We start from the raw sequence: 14,990 nt of genomic DNA, 5'->3' as shown, positions 1-14,990 counted from the left end.
TTACGTAGAAGACCCTTAGCTGTGGAGACATGGGAAGTTGTAGTTCGCTCATAAAACTCTTCGCAAACTAGCCGACAAATACCGTTACGCTTTTGTTAAAGCTCCTCAACTTTCTCTTCTGTTATTCTTTGACCCTTCGGACACATTAAGTGGTCTCGTCAGCATGCAGCCAAGGAGATTTTAAGTAGTTTTTAATTTACTCTGCAGCCTGATTCAATTCAGGTTCCTCTCCATCTTCATCAGAGTCAATTACAAACCTGAAAGGGTGTGTATTCCTTCACTACTGGAGTCTTTGTTACAAGAGAAATGGAACTAAATTAGAGAAAACCAATAATAAAATCAATATTAAGTAAGTCCAGAGTGGGAGAACAATCTCCTGATGGAGGCGCTGACGGCTACAAAAGCAGGAATATTGACAAGACTGACAGCAAGAAGTTGGGAAAACACAACCTCGACTTTCAGATGTGATTGCAAACTCAGCGCTAGTGAGAAATGCAACTGCGCATTTTCGCTCGTTGCAGATGTCTGATTGTTTACATGCTCCCAGAAACGTGACAGTCCAAAGTCACACATGGAAGCCGAGGAAGCTGGTAGTCATTATGCAAAAAAAAATAACTTGTTAAACAAGTTAAATGTTTGCTGAAGCAAGTCAGCCCTCATCAGCGAGCTGGGCTTTAAGTAAACGGTCTTCTCTAACTTGCCTCTCTGTTTTCTTGTGCTGTTACGATTCAATTTCTCACTTCCTTGCTCTGAACATATTTCCCACGAGCATCAACGCCTGAAATTTTAATTTGGGCAAACGGGAGGAATCGTGCAGCATCTCAGGATTGGATGTGCTGGAACTGCTCCGCTACATAAAAGTTCTTCCTTGTGAGTAGTTAGTGATGGTCCAGCGCTTTTTGGACGGTACCTGGATCAAATGTCTCTCCAGGCCGCTGTGACAGGTGGTGCCGTACATCTTTATTACATCCCACTAATATGCAAATGGTTGGAGGTGTCACCTGGCTGCATGGGTGTTTGCATAGTGACTAGGACCATAAAAGTCCTATAACAGCACAGAATCATGCCACCTGCAGAAGTCCTCTGATGACTCTGCGGTGGTGGGGTGCCTTAGAGATGGACAAGGGGTGGAGTAGAGGCACCTGTCGGAGAACTTTGTGGAGTGGAGGGCAAGGACTCCCCAAAGATCTTGGGGGAGGAGGTTGAGGCGATTTAGACCATAGACTGTATATAGATATGGACAATGCAAAAGTGACGGTAGTGTCCTGGGAATACGGGTCAGGCCATCTTGGAATTTGAAGCTTGAGTCTGTGCAGTATGGTCCGAGAGTGGAGCCATTTAGAGCCGCATTATCCAAAAAAATGATTTCACGTGTTTTAGTTTGGTCCAAGTCATGTCCACTAATATGGAGGAGGTGGAGCTTATGACCTATACTGCAGCCAGACACCAGGGGGAGCTCTGCTTGCTTTGGCTTCATTTTTGAGGAGCAGTTCCATCATCCATCTTTAATATACAGTCTATGGTTGATGTCTACAAGTACTTAGGGGTCAACTAGAACAGCAGTCTGGACTGGAGGGACCACACTGATGCTGTGTACAAGAAGGGGATGAGCAGAGTCTTTTTGTTTTGAGGAAGCTCAGATCTTTCAATGTGTGCAGCAAGATGACTGGAGATCTTCTACCAGTCTGTTGTAGCAGTCACAGCCATCTATTGCGCTGTTGTCTGCTGGGGGAGAAGCATCAGTGCCACATACGCCGGTAGGATGAACAGACTCATCCGTAAGGCTGGTGACACCATGCAGTCTCCGCCCAACCCACTTCACAGCACACTGCAGAGACAACAGAGCTCATTCTAAAGCAGACTCATTCAGCTTCGCTGTTGTAAAGAACGGTTCAGGAAATCCTTCCTGCTGTTTGCAATAATGCTGCACAACAGCTCATCTCAGTGTGACAGATGAACAATTACGCTCTGCTGTTAGTTCACTCTGTTACTACTTCACACTCATCATGTTACCAATTTGCACAACTTGCACTACACACTGTCTTTATGTATTTATTCAGATACTTACTATGTTCATGCTTGGTTCTGACTGTATTTATACCGATCAGCCACAACATTAAAACCAGTGACAGGAGAATTGAATAACATTGACTTGACATTCATTGGTGTGGAAAAAAAAACATGAAGAACAGCACAAGGTGTTGACCTGGCCTCCGAATTCACTAGATCCCAAACTGATCAAGTATCTGTGGGATGATCCACAGAGGCCCCTCCCCTCAAAGGCCCCCCCACTAACAAGATTCTTTTGCCAGACACCACAGGACACCCTCAGAAGGCCCTTGTCCATTCTCTGATGAGTCACCACAAGAGAGACCTACACAATATTAGGAAGGCGGTCGTAATGTTATGCCTGCTCAGTGTATAATGGTACATGTCTTATCTTGTAGTTTCCAATTTTTAACTTTTTTTGATTTGGTATATATTTTTAGTCTTCTAGCGTATTCTGCTGCTGTAACACAACAATTTTCCTCACGGGATCAATAAAATATCTATCTATCTATCTATCTATCTATCTATCTATCTAGCTAACATCTGTTTGTCTCCATTTGATCCATTTTCTTTCCTGGTCTTTTTTGAAAGGAAAACCATGTTCTTCCATACAGTATTGACTAAGGTTGCCTGCTGCAGTGTTGTTGTTGGACACCGCTGCAGGGCTCCGTTTGGAGTCATCAGCCTGATTTACAGTGTATAAATTGCCTAGAGTCTTACAGAGGTTTGCCAGTTGCGCTGTGTTTACTCAGCGGTTGGCTGAGGTGAGAGGTCAGGAAGTGTAATCATTAAAAAACGGCAAGGATTGAGAATTGGCACATCATGGTTGTTGTTCAGACTTTTAAGCTTAAGTTTATACAAAATCTACAATGTCAGAGGAAGTGTGGTTCCAAGCATGGAGGTCACCTTCACTAACTCGATCTAAAAACTCACCCCAATGGTTTCAGAAATGGCAGAGGTTGACGTTAAGTTAATATTTTGCAACTTTTAGGGTTGTCTTTCTAAGTTTACATTATGTGCGCGGACGATGTTGGTATTCCCACCGTCCCTCATCCTTTCATTATGCGTTTGCATTCACTACATTGAGTTACCAAGTCGTGAGCTTGCTAAATTATTAGCTTCGGTGGCCTCTAGATCCCGCCAGTTGCCTAGCAGCGGGGTTCTCATGGCTTACGGCTGATGGTACCACTTGCATGCCAAAGATTGTGATGACACGAGTTGCATTTGAAGGCAGCATCAGTAAATGGTTCAGTGGCATGTGGGTTTAAATGATTAAACCCAAGTGGATGCAAATTCTTGTTTTGTTTAGCTCAAATCTTTCTGAATCATTTGCATATGATGCTTTCTGGTGGGCTCTGCTGGTACAGTTTGTAAATGGAAAATGCTTTTCTTTTGCTGTATGCTCTCTTTTTTTTTTTGGACTCTAGACATGACCCGTCTTACTCACTCATCCAAATATTGGATGACAAATATTATTTGAGAGGATGTGACTGTCTACCTTAACCCTACCCCCCAAAAATATTAATGCATCTTTTTGTGTCTTCTCTTTGCAGTATGAGTTCAAGGTGAAAAACATCAAGAAGAAAAAAGTCAACATCGTGGTGTCTGTGGATGGCGTGAAGGTCAACTTGAGGAAAAAGAAAAAAGTGAGTGAACTTTGTTTTTCTCCTCCTTGCTGGTTTTTCCAATGTGTTTCAAAAATCTGATTTGAAATCAAATGAGCTAACTTCTGTTTTGACAATGCCTTAAATTTCTACAGTCTATAGTTTCTAATACTTTTAAATAATGATATAAAAATCTGAAGGCTGTCCAACATATTTCCCACTGCCGCCCTTCGGATGTCTATGTCCAATGGCTCTGATCTCTGATCACCAAGTGGCAACCCCTTTGACTAGTAGTGGTAGTGCCAAACACTGTCCCTTGAATGTCTACTTGAGCTTATCTCCAAAAGAGAGTCAGTTCTCATAGACGTCCATATGTAAAATATCAAACTTATAGCAGAAATTGACATATTTACAGCCTGAGAAAATGATGCCGAGGTTAAAACTTTCCAGCGTATCTAGAAAGTTGCCACCAAACCCTGCAGAAAAATGTCAAATTTCTTCATCAAAGTCAATCAAACTAGAAATTTTAACAATACATTTTCAGCACGTATTCATTCACAGCACATACTCAACATATTTCCCACTGCCACCCTTTGTATGTCAATGTCCAATGGCTCTGATCACCAAGTGGCAACCTCTAGTGCCAAAAACTGTTCCTTGAATGTCTACTTGAGCTTATCTCCAAAAGTGAGTCAGAAAATGTATAATAATTTCCGCCTCTATAGCAAACTATGGGTGAGAATTACTTTGAGTGACAGGTGGGTGTTGTCTCAGGTTGCGAGCATTCTGCCATGGCGCCACCAAGCGGCTTTACTTCTCTGCTTTTTAATTAGCTGAGAGTTAGCTGGAGTCAGGCATTGCCAAGATGGCGGCGGCCGATGACGCCACACCGCGCTTCAAATCTGCTCTACAGGACTCCTGTGGTTGACATGACGTAGGCTGTCTGTCCTCTACTCTCTTGTCTCTCGCACCGAGCTCCTATCCTCTGATTTCTTCTCTCCGGCCCTGGGCTCCTATCCTCTAATTTCTTCTCTCCGGCCCTGGGCTCCTATCCTCTAATTTCTTCTCTCCGGCCCTGGGCTCCTATCCTCTAATTTCTTCTCTCCAGCCCTGGGCTCCTATCCACTGATTTCTTCTCTCCAGCCCTGGGCTCCTATCCTCTAATTTCTTCTCTCCAGCCCTGGGCTCCTATCTTCTAATTTTTTATCTAATTACTTCTCAGTTACTAATCAGTATGCTACTGCTGTATAGCATGTTATGGATTTTGTTAAGCGTCGTGAGACAATTTGCATTGTTCCTGATGCCATAGAAATAAAGTTGAATTGAATTAGTCCATTTTTATATACAGTCAATGCTGACCAATTGTAGACCCCCTCCTGTCCAGTTTGTGGAAAGTATTTATATTAATTAGCAATTGTTTAGCCTCACATGCTTGCAGTTGTTGTCTGGCTTTAGCTTCATCGCTATGTCATGGTAATTGAATGTCCTAGATGCTGTAGATTACTCCGTCTGGGTCACTGTGGTTGCTACTGGTACCTCCTGCAGGAACAGAAACCACATTTGAAACTGTTATATCATCAAATACAAATAAATTGATGCGGCCACAGCGGTTTACAGAAAATTCCATTATTCCAGGTGGTGCCTCGGCTCAGTCTGTTGTATTGGCGTATCCAATAAGAGACTCAATTTGTGTTTGTTGATAAGAGATCATCTGTACCATCGAGTGGTGTTGGGTTTCCACTGTTCAGAAGAAGCGGTTTAGATGAATTTCCTGTATTCTTGAGGCTGTGCGCGATGATCGATCCTCCTCGCAATTAGACAGCAGGCAGACATAAGAATGGAGACATTGTTAGAGAGGACAAAGGGCTTCGAAGGCGGGATCGAAACCGACGGAGGGGCGGGAAATGAAAAGAGCCGAGGGAGTTCAAAGATGAAGGGAAAAAGAGCAAAAAGAAAAAACGCCTGGAGCAAGAATCTGTGGAAGGATGTAAAGTTAAGATTCCTTGGTATGCTGTCCATTCTCCTCGCCAATATTTTATCTTTCCGTCTCAATTTATTCACACGTGAAAGCATTTAGAAGAAGCCAGAAGCTCTGCCGGACAGATCTGTTGAACAATCAGACTAGCTGTGCAGACTGTCAAGCTCCATGTTTATGTTTTAGATTGTTCAGGCAAATTACATATGCTGGGCCAAAGGGGTTTTACTGAATTTAAGCTGAAAGTGTGTGTCTGTGCCAAGACGAGGCAGCTGTCTGTGGAAAGGTCTGGGTTTTCTCGGCCGATTGTCCACTTAGAAGACACATTTCATTGGCTCACTTGTAACGTGAAATGAGCAGATGATGCCGACATTAAAACTTTCCAGTGTTTCTATAAAGTTGCCACCAAATCCTGCAGAGAAATGTCAAATTTTTTCATCAAAGCCAATCAAACTAGAAATATTAACACTTATTCAGTCCAGTTTCAGTGCAAAAAGTGCAATATAGGACTCCGTCAGCTACTCTGAAACAAAAATGTCACATAGGATTTCTCTGCTGGATGCACTGTACGGAACAAAAAGATCTGCATTGACTTCTTCTTGCTCTAGATGCACATGTCAGATTTACATTAGCGTTTCGTTAGGATGCTTAATTAAGTCGTCTGAACAGGAGGAAGAGGCTATTCATTCCAACAGGCACTTATGCGACTTATAGATCTGAAAGCTCGTCTGCACATCTGTATAGTTCTTTTTTTGTACAGCAGTTTTTGTCCTTCACACTTTGAGGTCCTTAAACTGAAGTAACTCCTACATGATTTTCTCTAAGATCTGCTCTTTAAAAAAAAAAACAAGCCAACAATCAAATTAATTTCTACCTGTTGGGTCCAGGTAGGAGTATTTATTGATTCCTCTATTTCAGATTGGAGCCATATTTTGGCAGCCACCTCTGAAAACAAACAGAAAAAGAGTCAATACGACAGGAGTGATGTGTGATATTAGAGCTATCATCGAAGGTTTGATGGCAAATTAATTGGGAGGCTTGGACCGAAGGCGAGTCGATACATGGATGTTCTGCCTCCGTCCCCCCCTCGTTTCCCCGTCTCGTTTGGCCCCTCGCGCCGAAAGCCGAAATGTCAAATGCGACGGTCAGCGATCTATTTACATCTGAGAGCTGCGGAGGCAATGAAAGACCAGAATGATTGAAAGACTGGGTCAACAAAGCGCTCTGTGGAGACAGAAATCAATATGAATAATTCCTGTGTGCTTGTGTGTTGACATTTTGATTGTGACATTAAACTGAAAGGCAGATTTAATCGAACGGACAAACGAAAGGAAAGAGGAAGGAATGCACATAAACGCCGTAAAAGAAGATGTTATAATAATGTCTGCATAGAAGACAATGCAGCCCAAGCTCTGGTATTTCTGCGAGGACTTGATGCTAAACTGTAATGAAGGATTCTTGTTTACAGTTTTCTCAATTTCTGGTTTGGTTTTATTTCCGCAGAAGAAGGAGTGGACATGGGACGAGAGCAAAATGATGGTGATGCAGGATCCCATTTACAGGTAAGCTGGCCACAAGCTTCATTTTTATCACATTTAATTTCTTTACCTCATTTTGAAATGCTAATTTCTGTGGGGTTTTTTTCTTATTCTAATGGCTTCAGTCCTCATGGCTCATTGGGCCTCATTCCCAAATGAATTGTAATCCAGACTTGATTAAACGCACTGTGGCGGCTCAGGAAATGAGAATCTTTTGTTTCTGTCTCTGCCATTGTTGGCGGTGTTGGAGAAAGAAGGATGCTGATGAGAACATATATAGTTATTAGGAAACGTTGATGCATGGACATTATACTCTGAAAGCAGGTAATGTGTGCGGAGGTGGAAGCCATATGTGTGGAGGAGGCTGAGATGTGTTGAACAATACATGCACCTCTAAATTTAGCTCCAGTAAATGCACTTTGAAATAAAGAAATAAAAAAAAAACAGCGTTACCTGACAACTGACTGTGTTTTATGCAGCAGTGGTCTGTTCTATCAAGCTTAATACACATTTAACAACAGTCCTCAGTGGTCTCGTAGGGACAGTTTGAACCGAGGCTCCTCATTGTCTCTGGACGGGTTCAATCAAAGCGCTGTGACCATACTCTTCTTCTGTGGTGGCAGAGGTGGGATCTCTGGCAGCTCCATGATGCTCTCGTAAGACGCTGTTGACTTCATTCACCACGAAGACAGCCCTCTGTTGAATATTTGAGGTCTGGTTTAAGGCGCCACGATGGTGCAGCGTTTGGCACTGTCGCCTTCATAGGCTGTATGTAAATATGGACAGTGCGTCCCCACTTCATTGCTTTGGCCGAACTCACGCTATTTTCTCGGGGATATGGACCATCTTGCGACTTTGGAACCAGAGTCGGCGCAGTTACATCAGCATTATGTTAACTACCTAAAAGGAGGGGGTGGAGCTTATGGCCTATACTGCAACCAGACGCCAGGGGGAGCTCGACTTGCTTTGGCTTCCCGTTTGAGGAGCTGTTCCATTGTCTTTATACCGACTACGGTTTCCTCACAGCTAAAAGGGTTCTTGGCCAGCTGGGGCTTTATTTTCCCAACTTTCTCCAGGTGCTCCGGCTTCCTGACCCATTCCAAAATCATGCTAAACTGACCATAGGTGTGCATGTGAGTGTGACTGGTTGTTTGGTTTTGTTAAAAGATTGGTGACCTGTGCATGACGTACCTCGCCTCTCGACCAATGACATCTGGGATAGGCTTCACCCCCCCTTGCAACCCTCTAAGGATAATTGGTAATAGATAACGGATGGATAGTTTAGTTTAGTTCTTTCTGTTTCCCCTGCATATCTCTGCCGGTCTCTGCTCAGACATTTTTTAGCTCAACATAGAACATTTTTTTTTACTTTTTTTTCAAGGGAACTTTGGATCAAGCTTGGGTTCACGGCTTCTCCTCAGTCTGTGTGTTTGATGTGAGTTAGCATATTTTTATTAAAACCTGGAATGAGAGACAGATTGAAGATTGACAGTCTGCCCAAATCCTGGGCTCGGTCCAACGTTTCCAAGGCGTGTTCGTCTGCTGTCTGTTTCCTCAGACAGGTACCACGTTTTTGTTTGTTTGTGTTCTTTCAGAGATCTTGGTCTTGCATTATTTATTGCTTTGGACGGAGCAAGGCAAGTTGTTTCTCCACACTTTCAATCCAGTTTTGTTCTTTTTTTGTAACTCAAAATAAAATTGAAAAATCCAAAAGAAAACAAGAAAAAATACTTGTTGGACATATAATGGCCTCACATGGGACACAAACCAAACTTTCCTGGATAAAGGTCCTATGTCTTAGGGATCAAGAACCTCTTCTGCCTTCTTCTTTGGACTTTGTTACTGTTTCAAAGTAGAAAGAGGCAAAAAAAAGACTATATGGTGCCAGAGTGTTTCCTCTCAGTGTCTGATCACCGATCAGGCATAACTTTATGACCACCTTCCGAACATTTTGTAGGGCCTTTGAGGGGAGGGACCTCTGTGGATCATCCCACAGATACTTGATCAGTGTGGGATCTAGTGAATTTGGAGGCCAGGTCAACACCTTGTGGTGTTTTTTTAGTTTTTTTAGTTTGTGTGTCTGTGTCAGGCTGCATCCTGCTAGGGATGGCTGCTGCCATCAAGGAGTGTCATTGCGATGGGTTGGGGGTGCCTGGTCTGATCTAGGTGGGTGCTACATGTCTAAGTAACACCCACACCAATGAATGCCTGGTCCAAAAGTTTCCCACCAGAACATTAAATTGTCACAACGTGGTCAATGTTATTCACTTTCAGTGGTCATAATGTTCTGCCTGATTGGCGTAGCTACCAACTACCGGACCTGTGCTGTGAATATTAATTTGACATGGTTCCGGATGTGGATGGAATAGGATGTTTCTACCAGACATTGTTAGCTGGCATGCTAATGGTAGCCATTGGTACGTACACCTTCATTCAGGAGTTCTCATTCTTTCATTTTGCCTGTCAGTGGTCATAATGTTATGCCTGATCAGTGCATATTTCTGTATTGTTATCATGACAACCATGTGCCTGAGACTTATGAGAGAACACTGAAGATAAGAAGTTTGGATTGGATTGCCAAGCCAACCTGTTACATTTCTCATCTTACCTCATCTTTCATTGCTTTTCTTCCTGTACCAGGACATCTTGTTTGTGATTTACAAGTAAAAGTGAATTACACAAGTTCCACACCTCCTCAACAGCATTAACAGCAGACTGACTAAAATAGCCTCAAAAAAGAAATGTCAGACTGGAAAATGTAAGAACATATTAGTATTAGGAAGGCTGTACGTGACGAGGTTTGCGCTGACGATAGGCGAGACAGAATTTGTGTCGAGATTCCCTGAGAATACCAGGATTTGGAGTATCTGGGTTGACATCCCTGCTGTCTGTTCCACCTTCTTTGAACTTGTACTACAGCCTCGTTGCCGTCTCAGCAGACGCAGCTCTCAGCTTGCGAGACTTTAGCGGGATTTGCTGACGAAAGCATCAGTCTGCACTATTATGTCTGTTTCTCAGAGACACTCACATGCAGTGGCGTTAAAGTTGGGTCAAACAAGGGAAGAGTGCATGAAATACATAAAAGTAGTATATCGGTATATCAGAGTAGCAGCATGACGAACAATGAAAAATATGTAGCATGGCTGGATACCACCGGATGTGCTAAAGGGCTTTTGGTGCTGTCTTTGTTTGTGTTTGAGGATGTGATGGAGGCCACGGCTCTGGGGTGAAAGCTGTTTCTGTTCTGGCTTTCATTGGTCTGAACCGGGTGTTGTCTCTAATTATGCTTTTCACCTTCCCCATAAGTTGGTTTGCGTAGATGGTATCCAGACTACGGGGGAGGGGGCTCCGTTCCGTCGTCTAGGTGACTCCGAAGATCTTCAGGTTCTCCAGATGTGGAGGGGGGATCTGGAGGTGTCTTCTGTCTCTGTTTCTTCAGAAGTCTATTTTGTTTTTGTGTTATTACATACCAGGTCATTGCCCTTACACCACTCAGCCAGACAATCCACCCCCATCCTGTTGAGGACTTTCGTTTTTGTTAACAACAACTGTGATATCATCTGCAAACCCAACTACGCTGTCGGTGGTATGAGCAAGGGGGGGGGGGGGGGGTTAGTCATGTGTGAAAAGTGTGATGAGCACAGGCCTCGGCACTCAGCCCTGATGAGGGTGGTGGAGGTGCGCCTCCCAACTCTGACATGCTGCGGTCGATGCGTCAGGAAGTTCATGAGGTAGGTAGAGCACATTGTCCACGAACCAGTAGGTTCAATCTGGTACACACCTAAGTGCATGCTGTCCATGTCCTTCAGCAAGACATTGAACGCACACTTGCGTCAAAGAGTGGGTAGATACATCATTGTGTCTGTAAAGCGCTTTGTGTACTCATGGGCAGAAAAGCACTATTTGAATACGAGATCATTTAAACTAGTAAAGAATCCTTGTATCCTATAGTGTAGCAGGACCACTCTTGATATTCTACATTGAATGACTCATACTTTATCCCTCTGCTTTCTCTCTTTACCCTTCACTCACGCACACATTGGCACATTCAGTCCCATGCGGGCCCAGCTCAGAAGTGCATCCAGAAGCACAGTTGGGGGTTTTGGCTTTGGAAATGATTCTGTCAGAAAGATGGATTTTGCCCGGCTGTTTGTGTAAGCATCTCCGAGCTTAGGAATTCTAAAAGATTTCGTTTGGTCGGAGATGCCTTTGCTTGTCCCACACGTCTGAGCCTCGAGCGATTTTTTTCTTTTCTTTTAATATTGCAGTCACAAACTTCAACCCCCCTGCCCATCCACCCGCAGGAGGAGGCTGGGTAGCGTAGAGCAGAGTGCAGGGAGTGAGCCTCATCCATCAGTCGCTGTCATCTGCCCAACGGAGTCTGACAGATCCTCATCTTTTCACCTCACTTTAGCTACCAGACGACGGTCCGAGCCCGAGCAGCAACCTCAGATATGAAGTGTTTGGCTTCTCTTCTCGTCAGGCTGCACCCCTGCTCTTGAGACGTTTCGTGTTTCAGAATCTGCTTTTGTGCAGAAGTTTGCAGGACTGTTAAACATTTCAGGATATTGCTTTTGCTATCAGCTGAAGTGGAGGCTGTTTCTGTAAGCAGTCATTTGTCATATGGCATGTCGCGCAATGTTTTTTCTCCACCATTCGTCGCTACCAGAAGTAGAAAAGTATTATCTCCTCGAAGTCTTTGCTCAAAACTGAAATGAATTCTGGGGTGCAGTGAAGTATGTGTTAATGAAACACTTAGCAGATGTTCACGATGAGTTTTAATTGTCTCATTTCTGTCTTCTCTTTTCACTGGGTATGTTTGGTTCATGTGGCTCATAGACTGTATCAGTGGTTAGGTTCTACACAGATCAGGCATAACATTATGACACTCCTTGATGACTGCTGCCATCAAGGAGTGTCATTGCTATGGGGTGGGGGTGCCTGGTCTGGTCTAGGTGGGTGCTACATGTCTAAGTAACATCCACACCAATGAATGCCAGGTCCAGAAGTTTCCCAGCAGAACTTTGAACTGTCACAAGATGGTCAATGTCATTGACTTCTCCTGTCAGTGGTTTTAATGTTGTGGCTGATCGGTGTATGCAAGAGGGTTACCTAGGCAACCAGAACCTGGAACGTCACACAAAAAAGAGATGGATGAGGAACAAATAGTTTTCTATGTGGATGGGGCTTAAGTGGGGGCTTTGAGATAATCTTTTACCGAAATTAGATTTTAACAAACGCCCGGTTCGTATGGATTTTATTAAGGTTGTGAATGCACGGCCCCACCAGAATGTTAACTCACTAGAAGTGTCTCGACTCTGTGGAAATCCTTGAGTTGCAGCGGCTGAGAGCAGCGGTCAGTCTCCAGAGTGTCAGTATCAGTCAGCGTGTAGGTTCTCTGGTGGCCTTCACGGATAAAAATTAAAAATTCATCCGCATTCATCAGCGAATGCACGCTGGGTTTCTTCTCAGCCAAACAGCAGAGACAGGTTCCCTTAAAGTAGTTTTACGCTCTGGAAGTTAAACAGCTGTAAATATGCAGGCAGATTATAAATGTCTAACATCCAGCGTCGTGTATCGGAATTCTGTTTGAAAAGTAACCCCATGCTGTCTAGTTGCAGCATAAAAGAGAGATTAGTCTATAAATGTTAAAGCGAGGAGGACTTAGCGTTTTTATCAGCCTCATAATCGTCCAAGTGTAAATTAGAATTCTTCCTTGGGTCGGAGCAATATCCTCATGTCTGATAACACGGTGCATGTGTGACCTTAATGGTATTAAGTCTGAATAATATGCTCCATAGTCTAATATGATACATATTCATATCTAGTTTTTTAAATGCAGGGAAGAAAAATGCACATCAAAGACCCCGGACTGTTTTAAATGCTCCTGTGTGGGTTTTTTTTCTCTCCTTATTTTTAGATGCACAGTGGCCAGACCCTGTGCGCCTGAATCATTTGGGAGGATTTAGCTTAAAGCTCTGCATATTTCTTTTGTGCATTCCTTTTAATCTTCAGCTTCTTTCGTGCTGGGGCCGCGGGCTTACTGCCTCTGATGCTGTCCACCGCCTCGTGTGCGACATCGGCACCGGCGGTGGTGGTGGCGACGTGGCCGTGGTGGCGCACGGCTGAGGACGGATATTCTCACCTCATTTCACACATGTCTCTCACACGTAGGGGCAAGCAATAGAAAAGAAAAAGCACAATTATAATAATCAGTTAAGTATATAGACAGGAAAAGGAAAAGGTCAATAATAGGAAGTGACTGGAATCACAGTTAAACAGGACATCTAAGCAATGCTGGAGCAAGGACAAGACCTCCAGAAGAGGTCCCAGGAGGTGACGCCTGCTCCTATGTACCCTTTTAATCCATGTAGCATGGACTCATAAGATGCTGTCTCTACCAGTGCATCAACCCAGTCTTTGAAACCGGGACTTTTGTCAGTTTTAAAGTGTCTCAAAATAATTCTGGATGCCGTGATTAATCCGACCTTAATAACTGAACATGCACTTTTTGAAGTATCTGGTATTGCACCCATCAAATCGATTCGATTTTACATCTTTCATGTGTCTTTGCTTTTGTGCAGCTCTTCCCTGTCGTCATGCTTTTTAAGTCCGATCAGCTTTCAGGCCTAGCTTCTGTCATGTTTTTGGATCTCCTCAACAAATGGACTTATCTCACTGCGTGGTCTTAGGAGATTTGTGGCGGGAAACCAGTCTCGCAAGACTGCAGAGAGATTTCTAACAAGAGGATGCAGGAAATGGGGTGTATTTAAAAGACTGATGCAAAGATTTTATCAATTGATATCAGATCAATTTGAATCAGAAAATCAAAAAAAAATGTTGCAGGCCTAGTCTGGAGTCAAAAGATTTGGGCTCACCAAACCACAGCTGAGGACCCGGGACACCCCAAAAATGTGTGGTTAGAGAACATTCCCATCCACAGTGCAAGAAAGCTCCCACCTCTTTTTCCCATTCCCAGCAGAAGTTGTCCTTCATCAGTTTTCATTCTGTGAATCCCGATGGGGTGTGATAGTACCTGAGTATATTATGTACTGTATAAACCTCCCTGTTATTTCCTTTATGTATTTTCCACAGCCTGACTCCTAACCGTAAATTAGCCCACGCACTAAATATGTTTACTCTCGAGGTCTAAGGATAATGATAGAGCAGCAGAGCGCCGTAGTGACTGATATACTGGCCTCGAAATGAATGCTCACGCTGAACAGGATTGGTCTCGTACGCTGAAAAAATTCCAGTAAGGTTTCAGGCAAATGAGAAAGACTTGGAGACAAGAGAAAGGCAGTTTACAGCACGGCCTCGGTCAAGACTACAGTTAGCTACACCATACACCAAAGTGCTACTGTAGTAATGTTAACATAATCTCTCTATGCTTTGTAATGGACATTTTACAGCAGCTATGTGGGAAATAGACCAACTGCTCACACTGCAAGATAGCCTTCTGAGGTCCAGCCGCTCATCCGGCTGATAAATCATTAAATGCTCTTGCAAATGCATCTTAATTTTCTAAAAAAATGTGTCTTTTTCAAAAACTTCCCCGGGGTAAGTGAGTATAATCTATACGGCGTCTAAAACGGTAAAGGAAAGTCCATTTAAATAAGTAAAATCTAAGGTAAAGACAGGGAAATATCTCCTTTTAAAGTGTGATTTAAACACGATACTGGCGGAGGGAGCTCTAGCGATGAAGTCCCCACTGAAAAGTGACTAACACTTGATGTGGATGAGTAAAGCTCCTCTTTTGGACTGGCAGCATTGTTTACTGGATCCCGTCTGAGCTGAGTGTCTTCGTCATCATGTCGGTCTATT

General features: G+C 43.5%; 1 protein-coding gene across 1 annotated transcript in view; it reads left to right on the top strand.

Moving 5' to 3' along the window:
• The window catches only part of LOC311490481 (carboxyl-terminal PDZ ligand of neuronal nitric oxide synthase protein-like), a 201,652-nt gene that overhangs the window by 66,035 nt on the left and 120,627 nt on the right, over positions 1–14,990 (top strand). Inside the window, exons 3-4 of the mRNA XM_084547974.1 lie at positions 3,603–3,695; positions 7,132–7,190. Of these exons, the coding sequence (XP_084404100.1) occupies positions 3,603–3,695; positions 7,132–7,190 (152 nt within the window). The remainder of the gene's footprint in view (positions 1–3,602; positions 3,696–7,131; positions 7,191–14,990) is intronic.

The sequence above is a fragment of the Chelon labrosus genome, assembly GCF_963514085.1.
Source record: "Chelon labrosus genome assembly, chromosome: 7".
Taxonomy (NCBI): domain Eukaryota; kingdom Metazoa; phylum Chordata; class Actinopteri; order Mugiliformes; family Mugilidae; genus Chelon; species Chelon labrosus.
Note: the sequence above shows the minus strand (reverse complement) of the source record. Positions and strands in the feature narration are given on the sequence as shown.